Here is an 18,935-nt window from a genome sequence, read left to right as displayed (position 1 = left end):
GTCATGTATGGATGTAAGAGTTGGACCATAAAGAAAGCTGAGCACCAAAGAACTGATTCTTTCAGACAGCGATGCTGGAAAAGACTTTTGAGTGTCCCTTGGTCTGCAAGGAGATCAAACCAGCCCATCCTAAAGGAAATCAACCCTGAATATTCAGTGGAAGGACTGATGCTGAGGCTGAGGCTCCAATACTTTGGCCACCTGATGTGAAGAGCAGACTCAGTGGAAAAGACCCTGATGCTGGGAACGATTGAGAGCAAAAAGAGAAGAGGGTAGCAGAGGATGTGACGGTAGGATAGCATTACTGACTCAATGCACATGAACTTGGGCAAACTCTGGCAGATAGTGAGGGATAGGGTGGTGTGGTGTGTTGCAGTCCCTGGAGTGTCAAAGAGTCAGACACAACTTAGTGATTGAAAAACTGCAACAACAAGAATATGACCAAATAACTCATTTTTCTTGACTCTGCTAGTCCTAAATAAAGTTTTATCAGGAGGCCAACATAAACCAAAACTAACTATAGCGTGTGACTCTGTCAGGGGAGACTCAGAGTTAGCCAGTAGTCTTCTCATAGTTTTTAATTTAAATATCTTCCAAAATCCCCACTGTATCCTTGAGATAGAAGATATTAAGTCAATCAGACTGATTTAATTCTGAGAGGCACACTTTATTTTCTATACTGCATATGTTCTTGAAATAACTCGTTCTGTTATAATCATAAGCTTATTCACTTTCTTGCCTCTTGTCTAATCTGCACATTATTCATGGTTTAGTATTCTTTACCTTTAGTACAGTGCCTGCTTGAACATATATATCACTAATTTTTATTCCATTGTACTCCATTTTTACTAATAAATACTTTTTTAACCTCTTCAAGTCTGAATTTGACCAAAAATTTGGTATGGTTTTCCTTATTTCTAAATAATATAGATTCCAATGTGACCTTGAAAATCACTTGAGACTTAATCATCTGAGTACCATGTTTATTCAGGTGACATGGAGAGGAGTACTGGGATATATGAAAGGAGGCATTTTATCCTGAAAAAGATGAAACAATATGGTAAACATTTTTATTTTTGATGCTTTCATTGGACTGACAGCATTATGCAATGATTTTGGACCCACATTTTCAACTTGCATTAAGATATTAGTTGGGAATTTTGCATCGATTAGAAAAAGTTCTCCTCAGAGCATCTTTTACTTCTTTGTTCCTTAGGCCATAGATCAACGGATTGAGCATGGGGATCACCAGAGTGTAAAACACAGAGGCCATTTTATCAACAGCAAAAGTATGGTTGGACTTGGGCTGCAGGTACATAAACAGTAACGTTCCATAGAACATGACCACCACTGTCAGATGGGAACTGCAGGTAGAGAAGGCTCTGTACCTCCCCTTAATTGAGTTCATTCTGAGAATGGCCATGAGAATGAACATGTAGGACACAAGAACAATCAAGAGGGAACAGAGCAAATTGCAGCCTGAAAAGATCAAGATGATCAATTCTAACTCACGTGTGTCAGAACAGAGCAGAGATATTAGAGGGACAGAGTCACAGTAAAAATAAGTGATGACATTAGAGCCACAGAAGGGCGATTTAAACAACTTAATGGTGAGAAATAGTGACACGAAGATGCTATAGAGGTAGGGAGGAAGCACCAGCCCCCAACGCACTTTCTGTGCCATGATGACCACGTAGAGAAGAGGTTTGCAGATGGCTACATAGCGGTCATAGGCCATTGCTGATAGAATGAAGAGTTCGGTGATAATAAAAATCTCAAAGAACGCCAGTTGGGTAGCACACCAGTTGTAGGAAATCGTATTTTTGTGCACCACAAAGTTGACCATCATTTTTGGGCCAATAACAGTGGAGTAACCAAGATCAGTAATTGACAAATGTCTAAGGAAAAAGTACATAGGAGTGTGGAGCTTGGAGTCCAAATGCGTCAGGATAATCATGCCCAGATTGCCTGCCACTGTGACCAGGTAGATGGCCAGGAAGATCCCAAAGAGAGGCGCCTGCAGCTCAGGACTGTCTGTGACCCCCGTGAGAACAAACTCAGTCCCCTTGCGCCTGGCAGTATGATTGTGTTCCTCCAAGGGGTCCATCTTGGTTACCTGCGTGTAAAATCAATACTTTGTATTTGCACTGCTATCATCTAGGGGAATTTAATACATGATATGTGAGTCATTTTCTTTGTCTAAAATTATGAATACAGATTCATCTTCCCATCAGGTCAAGACCACACCTACCTATATTCACATTGTAATGTAAGTGCATAATGATCAGCTTTTTAAATTGCTGTGTAAGTTCTGATATTAACCTTTTCATTGCTGAGACAATAGATTTCATAGATACACATCTCAAATAAGCATATTTCTAGCTAACCAATTAGATAAGTAGCTGGGCTGTCCTATCCATGAAATTCCCCTTTGAGAAAGCCCTGAATGATATAAGTAACTGCCAGCTTGATTGATCCTGCTTTTCCCTTTCTGAATTTAATAATTCCTGCTCTTATGTTTTAAATTAACCAATAATAATTTACTGTAGGCGCCCGCCCTTGATCACAATAAAAGCAGAACCATGCTGTCCTTCCTTACCCTCATTCTTTCTCTCTTCCTCCCCTCAACCTCTCTGTGTGGCCTTGGACGTGTCATGTACCCTCCAGAATGTGAGTAACAAGACTTGATTTTCAAAGTTACCTGATACTGAGATGCATCTTGCAATCATAAAAGAGTCACAAGTGCTGGTCCAGCCACAGCACTATCTCTGACCAGGGAAATGTCTGTGCAGCTCACCACAAATAATAGGGCCCACTTGAGTGCCCACAGGCAATCCTAGTTGATAGAATCACTATCAAAAGGCTGAGGTCAACACAAAACACATTCATTGAAACTTTGGGAAATTTTGCTTTAAAGAGACAAGACATTTTGAAATGATTGCTTTGATAGTTTCTATGGCCTACTTGTTTTTACATGGTTTTTAAAAATTTATCAAAAGATCTATTATATTTGAACTTTTTTAAAATGTTCAGATAATTTTTAAAACAAACATCTACACTCAAACAATAAACCTTATATTATTGACAATTGTCTTATCTGTTCAAAGTTGCAAAGCATAATAATAAGACTCTCTGTTGGTAGATTGATGAATTATGTGGTGAGTAGAAAACCTGACAATTAAACATAAATTTCAATGTTTTTCACTTACTATAACCTCAGCTTGTTTATCCAATATAAAATCCAATGCTATAATGTTTTAATTTTCAAATTTTGCTATTAATATCTTAATCCTCATTTGCCATATTGATTGTTTCTGACAATTGAATCACCTTTAATGATCTTCCAATCACACATCTCTCTTCTGAAAAAAAAAGGGCTTGATCATTCTGATTATTTATGAATCTGGTTATTTATGGAGATCCATGTAAGTAGATCCACTGGAAAGAAGAATGCAAATGAATACCAAGCACTGACAGGGAACTGATCATTTGCCAGGGACTTTGCATGTATTAAGTCACAGGATCCATACAACAACTCTAGAAAATAAATAGCACAGTTGTTCCCGGTACTTGTGGGGAATTGGTTCCAGCATCCACTGAAGATAGCAAAATCTACAGATGCTACAGTCCCACAGTCCACCTTCCTTATCCACTGAGGGTACTCTATCTATAGATTTGGCCATCCATCACTGGTAAACAGAGTGGTGTAGACGCTGAGAAAATTAAAAAAAAAAAAAAAATCTGCATATAAGTGAACCCACATAGTCCAAAACGTATTGTTCAAGGGTCTACTATATGAGCATAATCCATTTACATGTCAAGAATAAAGTAACTTAATCAAGATCGCCCAGACAATAACTGGCACAATTAGGATTCAAATAAAATTAACTTTCTTCAGGAGATATTCTCACAAACATGGCCTTCTGTTCTATCATGGTCATCCTGAGTACACAGGCAATGAAAAATGGAGAAGGGGAGACACCCGGTAAGCAAGGATAGAAAAAAATCCTTGTTAAAATAGATGGTAGAACTTTAAGTTCATTTGGAAAACTAAGATAGTCTAAATGCATTGCATCAGAGTCCATACAAAAGGTCTGTCCCACACATCATTAATCTTGTTGATCAGAAAATTATGCTGAAAGGGAATAAACAGTTTTGCAGAGCATAATACCTTCAAGATCTTTGGTGATGACTGGGTTTAATCTGTATGCCCTGAGAAATTTGCAGGCCAGTGTTTACTACTTACCTTACTGGAGAATTTGCATTGACTTTCTGCTGTTTTAATCCTCATTGTCTATTGCAGAATGTTTTTAAGTGTTTTTCTATCCCTTTGAGACTCATTTTGTTAAAATTTTGATCTCATTCAAAGATTAAAAAAAAAAAGAAAACATTGAACATAATTACCTTAGGGAGAGTGCCTTGGATATCTGTTAGTTATTCTCCAAATGTCTCATTAGGAAAAGTCAAAAGTATTTCATTCCCTGGTCTAATTGAACAAACTAGGCAATATCACTAAACATTGGAAAACTTAAATATACTTTTGTCAGCATCTCAGTTACACAATTTAATGCACATATTAGGTATGTCGCACATGCACACAGTGTATGAGTAAATGAAAAGTGACTTTGTAGAGAAAGATCACGCAATATTTGATAACATAGCACTCGTTAACCAAGAATGTTTTTGATGGATATATAATTGTAGGCTGACACAAAACAGTGCTTTATATTTTTGAAAAAAGATCAGTGGTAAGTCTTTTATTTATGTGTTCATCTTCATTTATATCTTTCATTTCTATGTCATTAATGCTTTTATTTTCAGTTTTCAGAAACTTGACTTGACATTCCTTGGTGTAATTTCCTTTCTGTTTATCCTGCTTAGAATTATTTTAGCTCTTTATATCTTAAGATTATCTTTTATAAAGTTTGGAAAAAATTCTGGCCAATATTTCTCTCATTGGTTTTTAAATCATATATAATCTTCTCTTTCCACTTTCTTACACTTAAATATACAGTATTTAAATTGCTATTGTTCTACAGATCACTGAAACTATTACGTGGTGTTTATTCAGTATTCTAGCTTTTCTCTTTGAGTGCCATGATTGTGATGTGTTTAAGTGTAGCTATCATTTTTTTTTCAGTACACAATATGCTGTTATGTTCATTCAATAAATATTTTGTTCCTAAGTTTAGTGTTTTTATTAAATGATTCAGTATTTGGAACATATTTATAATACACTGTAAAGTCCTTGCCTGTTAATTATATCTTCACTGACATTTTAGGATCTGTTTTAATTATCTCCTGGTTGGGGGTCACATGTTCCTGCTTTCACATTTGTCTAGTATTTGTGACTAGATGCTAAATACTGTGAAGAAATACAGGATAATGCGTGCTGCAATTTTCTGTTGTCTTCCTAAAAGAATGTTAAATGTTTTAAACAAGGATCAACTAACTCGTTTTGAGTCTTGTTTTCTAACTATGTGAGTCCAAAGTAGCTTTCATAATACCTCTGAGATCTCGACTGGATGCCCAGGTATGGAACAAGGATTTCACTCTCTGGCTGTTTGGAACACTGATGTCTTCCTGTTCTGTGTGATCTCTGGGATTGTTTAGCTCACAATCCCATGATCATTATTTTAACAGACTTGTGGTCTTTCACTGTAAGGCATGCCCAAGTTAGTTTCAGTCACAAACTCAAGGAAATCTTGTAATGTAATTACTTTAAATGAAAATAAATTCCCCAAAGGTTGAGATGAATAGAATGATTTTTTTTTTAAATTATGATCCAAATGTCTGCTGTATGTAAGAGACTCACTCTATCTACACACAGTTGTTTATATTCAGGAAATACAGTGCAAAATGATTGAAAGGAAACCTTCATAGAAAACAAATAAAAAGCTTGGCAGAAACAAACACATGGTTTACTAAGTAGAGTTTGATAAGAGCTTCCTTTGTGTTCTATCCGGGGTTCTGTGGAATCATTAAAGCAAACATTGAATCAACAGGAAAGAATGTGGGGAAGGGAGTGAGATTACATTGAGATTTAAAGTATGAAAATTAACTGGACAAGGAAAACAATCTATTTCTCTGTGCATTTTAATGAACCTTTGCTCTGGAGCCAAGAAGAATGGTATTATATATTTTTTAGAAATGTCATCAAGTGACATATGCCTCAATCATAGTTTAGTAAAATAATAATTCTTATTGGATTATTGGATATTAGATACAAAGTTTGCACTTATTCTTTAAGACCCTTTGGAAGGCATTTTTCACTTCTTTGTTCCTTAAGCTGTAGATCAAGGAGTTAAGCATGGGAATCACTAAAGTATAAAACACAGAGGCCATTTTATCTGTATCAAAGGAGTGAGTGGAGTTGGGCTGCATATACATAAATAGTAGAGACCCATAGAATACAACCACCACCATCAGATGAGAACTACATGTGGAGAGAGTTTTTTCCTGCTCTCTGCAGAACACATTTGAAATACCGCTCTCAGGATCAGTATGTAGGACATTAGGATGACCAGGAGGGAGGAGATCAAATTAAATGCTGAAAACAGTATGATCAACAATTCTATTTCTTGTGCATTTGAGCAGAGCATAAGTAACAAGGGAATGTCATCACAGTAGAAATGACTGATGACATTAGAGCCGCAAAAAGTCAGTGTAAAAATCTTAATAGTAAACATGAGTGCCTGAAAGGCACTGTAGAGGTATGGAATGCCTACCAGCGTATGACAAAGTCTCTGGGACATGACAACATTGTACAGCAGAGGGTTGCAGATAGCCAAGTGTCGGTCATAGGCCATGGCTGACAAGATAAAAAATTCACTGATAATGAACATAAGGAAGAAAGCCAACTGTGTGGCACAGGCATAATACGAAATGGTATTTTGATCCACAACAAAATTCACCAACATCTTGGGACAAATAACAGTGGAATTACCAAGATCAATGAAAGCCAAGTGTTTGATAAAAAAGTACATAGGTGTGTGTAGCTGGGAATCCACTTGAGTTAAGATGATTATGCCCAGATTTCCCACCACTGTGATTGTGTAGATGATGAGGAAGACCCCAAAAAGGGGAGCCTGAAGTTCAGCCTGCTTTGTGACCCCCATCAGAATGAATTCAGTCAGTGATGATCGATTCTGTTGGTCCATTTAATCCAGTTAGCTTTTCTGGAAAGAAATAGGTTAGTTTTCCCATGATGGCATTTAATTAAGTATATTTTTAGAGAGAGTAGATATTTTATTTCATGATAAAGGATAGAAAAGTAATTTCCATATCTTATTTTGAAGCTAAAATAAATGACAGAATCTTCTACTTTCCAAAAAGAGGAAATCATGGGAAATCACATGATTACTACAGATTAAATAGAGTCCATGATACTTGGAAAATATCTGTTGATTAAAAAAATTACCATATAGCCATATAGGTATTAATATAGAAATATAGACTTTATTTCATCTATACAAGGATATCACATTTTTATTTAGTACACTTCCACTTTCATCTGAGAATTCTTTTGGACTTCTCAAATTGCACAGTATAGTATATATGGTACAATTGTACAATACAAAGCATAACACCATAATTTTTAAAATGTTTCACTGTTAAGTGCTGCCTTCTACATTTCATAAAATTTACATGGGCTTCCCTGGTGGCTCAATTGGCAAAGAATCTGCCTGCAATGCGGAAGACCCAGGTTCGATCCCTGGGTGGAGAAGATGCTCTGGAGGAGGAAATGGCAACCCACTCCAGTATTCTAGCCTGGAAAATCCCATGGACAGACGAGCTTCGTAGGCTACAATCCATGGGATTGCAAACAGTCAGATACCTAGTGACTAAATCACCAATCAGTAAAAACAATTAGAACTTCTCTTAATCCATCTGGATTCCCTTTCTCTTAGTTGCTTCTTCAGCAAATTCTGGAACACTGTAAGCATGAATTTCAATTGGAGGAGTAATTCAAGTTCAAAAATCTCAATCAGATAAAATATAGGATAGAATTATTATAATGTAATAGAATATTCAACTTTAGTCTGAGACATGCAAATGGGCCAAGGCAGAAACTTCTATCAGGTGAAACTTCTGGGTTCTATCAATGAAAAAATTAATCAGTTAATCTAAGAATTAAATAGAAAATTTTATTTGAACCAGACTAAGGATTACACGGAATTCCAGTTGAGCTAATTCAAATCCTGAAAGCTGATGCTGTGAAAGTGCTACACTCAATATGCCAGCAAATTTGGAAAACTCAGCAGTGGCCACAGGACTGGAAAAGGTCAGTTTTCATTCCAATCCCTAATAAAGGCAATGCCAAAGAATGCTTGAAATACTGCACAATTACGCTCATCTCACACACTAGTAAAGAAATGCTCAAAATTCTCCAAGCCAGGCTACAGCAATACAAGAACAATGAATTTCCAGATGATCAAACTGGTTTTAGAAAAGGCAGAGGAACCAGAGATCAAATTGCCAACATCCACTGGGGCATTGAAAAAGCAAAAGAGTTCCAGAAAAACATCTATTTCTGCTTTATTGACTATGCCAAAGCCTTTGACTGTGTGGATCACAATAAACTGTGGAAAATTCTTAAAGAGATGGGAATACCAGACCATCTGACCTGTCTCTTGAGAAACCAGTATGCAGGTCAAGAAGCAATAGTTAGAACTGGACATGGAACAACAGACTGGTTCCAAATAAGGAAAGGAGTACGTCAAGGCTGTATATTGTCACCCTGCTTATTTAACTTATATACAGAGTACATCATGAGAAACGCTGGGCTGGAAGAAGCACAAGCTGGAATCAAGATTGCCAGGAGAAATATCATTAACCTCAGATATGCAGATGACACCACCCTTATGGTAGAAAGTGAAGAGGAATTAAAAAACCCCTTGATGAAAGTGAAGGAGGAGAGTGAAAAGTTGGCTTAAAGCTTAGCATTCAGAAAACTAAGATCACGGCATCTGGTCCCATCACTTCATGGCAAATAGATGGGGCAACAGGGGAAACAGTGGCTGATTTTATTTTGGGGGCTCCAAAATCACTGCAGATGGTGATTGCAGCCATGAAAATAAAAAACACTTACTCCTTAGAAGGAAAGTTATGACCAACAAAGACAGCATATTTAGAAGCAGAGACAGTACTTTGCCAACAAAGGTTCATGTAGTCAGGGCTATGGCTTTTCCATTGGTCATGTATGGATGTGAGAGTTGGGCTGTGAAGAAAGCTGAGCACCGAAGAATTGATGCTTTTGAGCTGTGGTGTTGGAGAAGACTCTTGTGAGTCCCTTGGACTGCAAGGAGATCCAACCAGTACATCTTATGGGAGATCAGTCCTGGGTGTTCATTGATAGGACTGATGTTGAAGCTGAAACTTTGGCCATCTCATGCGAGGAGTTGACTCATTGGAAAAGACCCTGATGCTGGGAAGGATTGGGGGCAGGAGGAGAAGAGGACGACAGAGGATGTGATGGCTGGATGGCATTATCGACTCGATGGATATGGGTTTGTGTAGACTCCGGGAGTTGGTGTTGGACAGGGTGGCCTGGTGTGCTCTAATTCATGGGGCTGCAAAGAGTTGGACACAACTGAGCGATTGAACTGAACTGAACTGAACTGAAAGGATTATAACCCTGAAATAACCTCTCACAAAGTTCTGGAATTGTTCTATCTTTTAAAGGTCAAAGTGTAGTCAAATAATTTTCTGAGACGAAGAGCTCTTCATTGATTGATGTATTATTGACACTGTAAACAAACCAGATCTACATGTACAGATAGTGGTGGACAAGGGGTCATCATGGTGAGCCCCTTATAAGAAGGGAGGTCATTTCATAAGGATTTATCTTGCTGGTGCTAGGAGAATGTGTCTCTTTGTTATTGAGTAGATATTTCTGCTGATGGGAAGTTTGATTGAGGCATAATAGAGATACACAGTGCACAGTAGAGGGGAGAGATGATGCCAAAGGAAGAGAAACAAAAATTATGTACACAATTCTCTGACTTGCCTTAGACTGTATTTTTATTTCATCAGAGCTTTCAGAGAGGAAGGAATTATCTTCTACCATCTTCCTAAGTTCTTTAGGCTGGTTGGTGGCTCTGAGAATTAAATTGCCATGAGACAGATTTGCAGGAAGAAATCAAATAAAAGTTGTATAACATGTATATATAGAAGCAACTCAGGAAAACTGAGTAGCTCATCAAAATGGCCAAAGTCTTTACCTTAAATACCGTCTTCAGCTAAAGACAAAAGAGGATGTTGAAGGTAGTGGTTTGGGACTTCAAAGGAGCAGGAGGGAATTCTCATGGAGATGGAAAAACAAATGCTTGATAAACTGATATCTGCTGGGTCCAGTAGAGACAGTGGTACAGAGTGGACTTGGATCTCTAGGCACTCCCTACATTTCCCTGACTAAACATAGCGAACTGCCTCTGCAGATATCAACAAGCCCTTTATCTAGTATTTTTTAGACAATCAGGAGGAAGATCAAAATTTCTTCTGGAGTCTTCTGGATCTTGATTGTTTTCAGCTGAAAATAATCCACATGCCAAAGAGACATTTTGGGGGGCTGGGGGTAAAATATTGCTCCCTTACAAAGCCAGTCGGAAGGTTAGCTGGAGTCTGAAGCCACTCAGTGGCACTTTCTAATTTTTAGTATTGATTTAGCCAGTTTGATTCAAAGACTAGGGAGGCAATACTGGAGATTGCTGAGCCATTTCTACCCCTTTCTCCTAGTTGATGCTGTCTGCAGATTCCCCATTGACTCCCATTCTGCTTTCAGGCTCCTTCTCATTTTATAAATAAGAACCCAATGTTTCAGACTCTACTCTCAAGGTTTTCCTGCAGAATGGGAGACACTCTGAGTTCAGTTCAGTTCAGGAGCTGTCGTGTCTGACTCTTTGCGACCCCAGGACTGCAGCTCGCCAGGCCGCCCTGTCCATCACCAACTCCTGGGGTCCACCCAAACCCATGTCCATTGAGTCAGTGATGCCATTCAACCATCTCATCCTCCATCGTCCCCTTCTCCTCACGTCCTCAATCTTTCCCAGCATCAGGGTATTTTCCAATGAGTCAGCTCTTTGCATCAGGTGGCCAACGTATTGGAGTTTCAGCTTCAACATCAGTCCTTCCAGGGAACACCCAGGACTGATTTCCTTTAGGATGGACCGGTTGGATCTCCTTGCAGTCCAAGGGACTCTCAAGAGTCTTCTCCAACACCACAGTTCAAATTGTCAATTCTTCGGCGCTCAGCTTTCTTTATAGTTCAACTCTCACATCCATACATGACCACTGAAAAAACCATAGCCTTGACTAGATGGCCCTTTGTTGGCAAAGTAATGTCTCTAATTTTTAATATGCTGTCTAGGTTGGTCATAACTGAGTTAAGGCAATCCAAAATTCCAGCTCCCTTTGAAGTCTTCAGTGTTTGCTAACAATTATTTTAGTGTTTACTGAGTTGATCTCCATTTTCAGTGTCAGTGATTAGCTCCCTCTGAAGATGTCTTGATTCTTTTACCCTGCTCATTCTAGTATGAGAATTTACCCCATTAAAATACTTTGAAGTGTACAGTACAGTATTATTAACTATGTAACTATGTACACAATGGTGTACAGCTTATCTTTATCCTATTCATCTTGCAAAGCTGTAATTTTATATCTGTTGATTAAAAGTTCCCCATATGATCCAACAACCTCACTTCTAGTTCTACTAGAACTAGCAGCTGCTAGAATCTTAAAGAGGTATTGATATCCTGTCCATTCTTCTATTTCAGGAAAGAATATCTAAAGTCATTTTGGTGCAGCATTTTATGCACTTCCATTTAGGGAATTAAGGCATACAAAATGCAAAAATTATGCAAAAGAATGACTGACTTTTCAATCTTCAGACATGATGATAGCAGTTAGGAATTATCTGAGGGACAGGGCTTTCTCGGTAACTCTTAAATCATTCTATTTATTTGCCAGTCTACTTATTCAATTTGTAAAACTTTTCCTGAATACAAGCAAGCAATCAAAAAAGCACAAATCAAGTAGCAAGCAACCAGTAGGGGAAAAAAGCAGACAACTAAAAAACGTAAAAGTTCATACATATGGTTTATCTTTATATATATGGACTTGAAACTTAGTCACTTAGTTGTGTCCGACTTTTTGTGAGCCCAAGGTCTATAGGCTGCCAGATTCCTTTGTCTGTGGAATTCTCCAGGCAAGAATACTGGAGTGGGTAGCCATTCCCTTCTCCAGAGGATCTTCCCAATTCCGAGATCAAACCCTCCAGCATTGTAAGCAGATTTTTATCATATGAGCCACCAGGGAAATGCCATAAAGACTTATATCATTATTATACATTATTAAAATTGTTTTCATTTAAAATATTGCAAATATCTTAAAAATATTATAATATATAATGCATAATTTAATTGTATTATTTTAAAATATTGCATTGGATATGTTTATATGAATAATAATTACCAAACAGTACAAAAGACATCTACTAAAAATTCTTTTATATAATATTCAGATATAACTGGGCATCCTATATTTTATCTACATGAATCTTAATGTTAATAGATTCTCATAGATGAGATCAGTGATGATTTTTTCAGATATTTCTAACTTTTTCATCCCATGAAATATCCAAATGCACTTTCACATTTTAGAAATCAAGTGAATATATTATTTCTAGTCAAGATCTAATACTCTAAAAATTCCATACTACTCCAGATAAAAAGAGAGATGATAATGTTTTTATCAAGTAAGGAATTAGCTCTCAGTGACCATTAGCAGTCATAAGAGTCCATGGTCAGAGGCCAGAAAATTTAGGAAATGACCAACACCCAGGTGATAATCAAAATTGACAGCTTCTATCCACTCACCTTTAATGAAGAATTGGATTTTCTTCTCCAAAATTACTTTTTGTTTGGATAAGGAGAATATATGCCTTTTCTCTTCCTCTGTGACGATCCCAGAGAAGTAGTATCATTTATTCAGATGATTACACCTAAATCATCTGAGCATTTATTAAAAATTGCCTGTGGTGACTGCTAATTATTCAAGATGTTCTACATATTCCCAATTGAAAAAAAAAGTGCAAGGGATAATTCAAGGAAAGAAACCAAACAGCATAAATGATCTGTACAGCTCATGGAGAGCTCTGTAAAAGTACATATCCCCTCACACAGAGGCAGGGATTGAAGTAGCAGTGAAAATTCTTCAATCGGCTTTATTCCAGTAAAACTGGAACAATTACAAAACCCATGATAAATTTTAAATGACATTATCATCATCACATACTTTTTTTTTTCTTTAAGTGTGTTACTCAAGTAAAAATATGTACTGGACACTGGATTAAAAATATATCATTTAATTTCTATGAGATAGGTATTATTTCCATATTCAGAGGACATCAAGTTTAGGAGAACCAGATAATTTGACCAAAGCCATATAATTGATAACCAGATGCTTCGAAATTAAACCCTCATCTTTAAATGGATGATATATCCTTGTCTTGTCCTTCCGTATGGCCAACCATAACAGTCACTGAGATGCACTATCTTACAGTGATGATCGTCTCAACCGTAGTGTGGCCTGAGATGAGATTCAACCGTGCTTGGATAATGTTCAGTACAACCTCATCAAGAATAAAACCTAATATAAAATATTAGATTCCCTCTCATAAATTTTATCCATGCCCTCTTCCTCTATGATTTCTATACATACAATAATTGAGGGAAATTCATATACAGCTAAAGATGGATCTAAATTGTACAAATGGATAAGTGCTAGAAAAGGTTTTATTTCTTCTTAATACTTAAATCAATAGATAGAATACTTTCAACACCAAAGAAATTTCTCTGATGCTTTACACACCCTACCTAGACCATTTCCATCATAGGGAAATTTTCCTCACCCCTTAACACCTCAAACAAAATCCTTCCACCTCCAGCAACTGCTGCTCTGGTTTCTTCCCATAAACTTATTATCCCTGTTTCTGAATTTCATATAAGTAAAATAAGGCAATATATACTGTCATTCTGGTATCTTTCACTTAGTACAGGGATTTTGAAATCTATCTGCATTGTGATTTTTATAGCTACATTGTATTCTAATACATACATGCACCACCATTCTTTAACTACTGATGGATATTTGTGTTTTGGGTTATTATAAAAAGTCTAGTATAAACTTTTCCATTCAACTATGTTTGTGGACAGATGAGTTGATTTCTCACGGTCAGATCTGAGTGAAATTACTGGATCACAAGATAAATGCATGCTTTAAGCTTATAAGAAATTTGAAACCTTCCAAAAACTTATTGTAGTCTTTTAAATTACCAACAAATATCCATGAGAGTTCCATTTTCTGCATATCTGTGCCAATATTTGATTAGAATTTTTAAAATTTTGAAATGGAAATTGGTGAAAAATTATTTCATTGTGATTTTTTTTTTTGCTTGATGACTAACAATATAAACACTTTTCTGTATAACCTGTCGGTCTTTCTATATCTTCTTTTAAGACATCTACATTTTGGTTCATTTTAATTTGGTTGTTTTTCTTTTTCATCAATATATTTTTGAGATTTTATGTCTATGCTAGATAAAACTATTTATTCAGATTTTCCTCTATACATTTGACTGTTTTATTCATTTGACCCAAGATCCTGCATGATACAAAGAAGAATTGTGCTACCGCTAGGGAGGGCAGGAAACCCTTTCTCATGTTTGCTCCTGTGTGATCAGGGGCTTCAGTCCTGTCAGACTCTGTGATCCCATGGATTGTAGTGGCCAGGCTCCTTAGTCCTTGGGATTCTCCAGGCAAGAATACTGGAGTGGACTGCCATGCCCTCCTCCAGGGGATCTTCCCAACCCAAGGATCAAACCCGCATTTCCTGTGTCTTCTGCATTGCAGAGATTCTTTACCACTGAGTCACCAGGGAAGCCTCTTCATAAATATAAAGGAGACTTGGGGATGAAATGGGAAAGGGAGACTGAAAAGTTAAACCACAACTCAAAGTACGCAGAGCTCTCTGAAGACTGAGAGGGAGAAAAAGAAGAAAGAATTCATTTCTGTTGCCCTTTCAAGGCTTGTTCGAATTTTCTTGTGCATTTGCATGTCAAGAAATTTTGGATTTTATCTTGGATATATTGTAATATCATGCTATGTCTGAATATTGTTGTATTTTTCTTAAATGAGTTTATTTTTTTCTTTTTTAAAATTAATTTATTTTAATTGGAAGCTAATTACTTCACAATAGTGTGGTGGTTTTTGCATACATTGACATGATTTAGTCAAGGGTGTACATGGGTTCCCCATCCGGAACCCCCCTCCCACCTCCCTCACCTCCACCTCACAAATAAAATCAAGAGAGTTGATTTTCTCATGCGTTATAATACAAATACTGCTTCATATTTTTATCCTTGTCCAGTATATGGAGCCTGCTTCACACTTTCATGGTTCAGGATCAGTGAACTTGACAACTTGTGTACACAGGATATTAATCTCACCTTCCCTGGCCTTCTCCTTCCTAAAACTTCCTAGAATTCATTTCTCTCTCTCTCTTTTTTCTCCCCCTTTGACTATGTTTGTCCCACTTCTGTATTTTTTGTTGTTCAGCTCAGAAAGTCTGTGGGCTATTTACAAGGTATTCATTTGTTGCAAGATCAAGCCCTTCTCAAAATAGAATTTGTAGAATGAGAAAATCACTTGTTCCATTAATGAATGTCTAATGCATTTCAGAATCTGCTTAATTTTCTGCCTTCAGTACTTTCAAGGTTGGCTATTTCTGTTCTTCTCAAAGTTTTTAACTGTGATGTGATGGCTTATCAAAATTTACCTGGTCATTACCAGAAGCAGATAAAGAAAATGTATATTTCTTTAAGTTTCTAAATTATGTTTATGTCTGGCATAAAATTGTTGTTTGCTATGTTTCCAGTGTTTTTAAATATACTTGTCCATTTTCTTTGTGTGCATTTTCATAATATCTGTGTTTATTATTCTTCTTTTCTCTGTATGTAAGTATTTTTCTTAGTCTTGTTAAATGTCTAAATTTTTAGTCATTTCTATTTAATTTCTTGGTACTTAAGTGCAAATAGTTCTATTGTTTTGTGTCTTATTCACTGTTATTTCTTCAATGTCTAATCTACTTTAAACAAATACACAGCAAAATGTTCATACTTGATAGTCTACTGAACCTTAGTAACTCAATTTGGTTTTCTATTATAATTCTTAATTCTAATTTTCATATTTATATTTGCCTTTGGATTCTTAGAAATATTTATCACTGCTTTTAAAGTTCCTGTCTACCTATTCTGTGGCTTTCCTGGTGGCTCAGATGGTAAAGGATCTGCCTGCAAAGCAGGAGATGCAGGTTCAACCCCTGGGTTGGAAAGATACCCTGGAGAAGGATATGGCAACCCACTCAAATATTCTTACCTGGAAAATTCCATGGACAAAGGAGCCTGGCGGGATGCAGTCCTTGGTGTCACAAAGGGTTAGACATGACTGAATGACTAACACTTTCACTACCTATTCTATCATCTCTGTTATTCCTGGATCTAGAAATGATGATTTATTTTTCTCATGGCTATGGATAACATTTTTTCTGCTTCTTTAACATGCAAATGTTTCTTTGGATGATGGACATTGGGAAAATTTTTCAGTTGAATCCATAGGTTTTTTTGTTTGTTTGTTTTTTCCCTCTCTTTCATCAAATTGTTGAGTTTTGTTTTACCAGACAGTTTTATTTGCTTACTAATCTGCTTAATCCTTTTGGGAGTTCTGTTACATGGAGTACAGTGGATTATTTCCTCTGGGGCAAGTTCTCTCTTCAGGTGTCTTTATTGAAAGCTCTAGATGTTCAATGACATTCTTCAGTAAGATTTGACAAATTTGACCCAACCCTATGAGAACTGCTAGTTTTCAAGGAACAAATTCCTGGCAGTTCCTCCTTTCCTAGTAGCTGTTCTTGACTTTCTCTTTAGTCACTAAATTGTGTCCGACTCTTGTGACCCCATGGACTGTAGGCCACCAGGCTCCTCTGTCCATGGGATTCTCCAGGCAAGAAAACTGGAGTGGATTGCTGTTTCCTTCTTCAGGGCATCTTCCCAACTCAGGAATCGAACCCAGCTCTCCTGCATTGTAGGCAGATTCTTTACCAACTGATCTATGAGGGATGCCCGTTCTTGATTTGGCTTTATACAATCTCAATAGCTGCAATTTAGAAAGCATCGGAAATGTCTCAGGCCAACTGCATGCTGATATGGAATCACTTTGCTTAGGTGTCTCCACCCGAGTGCTCAGCCCTGCATTTTCCAGGCACTGTAGCCCTTCCGGGTCTGACTCAGGCTCTTCATCTCTGCATGACTGTCACGGTCTTCCTGTGCCCCACCACCATTTCATATCAGGGGCCAGTAATCACGGTCTTTCTGTCGTGGGCCACCAATTATCAAATACCTGAAAACTTTTGTTACATGTCTGTCTCTAATTTTCCAGTTATTTTTAGCAGCAGAGTTATTAAATTCCAAGATTCTGGCTACAGAGATTGACAAAGGCCCTTGGAAAATGCATGCGACCAATTTCCTTGCTTGTCTAAACTGAGCATTCGCTCATTTTTCCCCATGGTGATCATCCATCTTTTAATTTAAATTGTCAATTTTAAGCTCAATGTTCTATTTTAGTTATAGATTTCTAGATAATCTAAGTGTCGTCGGGAGTGTATTTATTCTCCAATCTTTCTAAAAGTGAAGATTGAACCATTTATGATAACCCGTTTATCTCTAAATGATGCTTAGAATATGTTGTTCTTCAGTAAATATTAGTTTGATGAATGTAAGTCTTGAATTTTCACCAGAGTTCTAGAAGGATTCTTTTGAACTCATTTTCCAAGTTAAACTGAAAATAGAGATCAGCAATCTAACCACCAGAAATTCACTTCTTTATTCTCTCTCTGTGTATGATGCTTTTAAAGAATCTTTAAAATTAACTGAGTTTTTGGTTTCCTTATCTTGCATATCTGCATAACAAGCCTAGTGATACTTGACCATTTGTCATTTAGTAAATCTCTGTTCTGTGGAGCAAATTTTTTCCAATTTTTTTTTCTTTTTAAATTTTACTGAATTCAAGAATCCTCCAAGCTTAATGGGTTTAAAATTTTTTTATAGTGTTTTAGTTAATTACACACTTTAGGACTTCAATGAATCAGGGGAAAATGTAAACTCCCTCAAGAGCTGTGTTCCCCAAGGTTTCATTTGCTAACTTGGTAACATTTAAGCTGTAGTAGAACTCATTAGGAGCTGATGTAAAAAGTGCCTGTGTATATGTATTTAGTTGTACCTGCTATTCAAATTTGTTCTCTTAGAGCAAAAATAAAAAACGTTGAAAACTTGTTACTTTGTTATTATATTTATTCTGTATTAATGATGATTTGCCTTCAGTTGTTTTACTTGGAGAAAACTTCTATATATATTTAGTTATTGTTTTTAATACTGTTTAAAAAAAGAAAACATGGAAAGCAACATGAAGTTTCTAAAGCTGAAATTTTAAAATATTTTCTTTTGGTAAGTTATATTTATTTTACAATAATTGACTTCCTTCTTTGGTTTTTAAATTTTTCCCATATTTTAATAGATCACTTAGAAAAATCATTTTAAATCTGATAAAATTATGAGTGTTAAGAATATTAGAGGTCATTTAAACCAGCTTCACTCTATCCACTCCACCTGTATCATCTAGTTTTATTCACAATATTGTCTTATGTTTTACAGGGATAGGCCTGCCTGATGAGTAATATAATTTAATTTCTAAATTTCACTTGGAAATCCTTTTTAATTATGCTTACAATGAAAACTATCTGTAAAGTATCTTTCCTTGAGACAATGCTATTTAATTTATACTTTAGAAAGATGAATTAGAGAGTTAGATGAGAGCTCTAATCAG

At 36.5% G+C, this 18,935-nt stretch overlaps 1 protein-coding gene and 1 pseudogene across 1 annotated transcript; both read right to left on the bottom strand.

The window, feature by feature from the left end:
- Nucleotides 1-1,147: 1,147 nt before the first annotated feature.
- LOC136175529 (olfactory receptor 8K1-like) lies at nucleotides 1,148-2,107 on the bottom strand. Its single transcript, XM_065945801.1, has one exon. It carries the CDS (start codon nucleotides 2,105-2,107, stop codon nucleotides 1,148-1,150), a length of 960 nt encoding a protein of 319 aa, XP_065801873.1.
- A 4,112-nt stretch (nucleotides 2,108-6,219) lies between these two features.
- Nucleotides 6,220-7,160, bottom strand: LOC136175528 (olfactory receptor 8K5-like; annotated as a pseudogene).
- Between the last annotated feature and the right edge of the window lie 11,775 nt (nucleotides 7,161-18,935).

Source organism: Muntiacus reevesi, chromosome 9 (assembly GCF_963930625.1).
Source record: "Muntiacus reevesi chromosome 9, mMunRee1.1, whole genome shotgun sequence".
In the NCBI taxonomy this organism is placed as follows: Eukaryota; Metazoa; Chordata; class Mammalia; order Artiodactyla; family Cervidae; genus Muntiacus; species Muntiacus reevesi.
The sequence above is the reverse complement of the archived record's forward strand: the minus strand, read 5'-3'. Positions and strand labels throughout refer to the sequence as shown.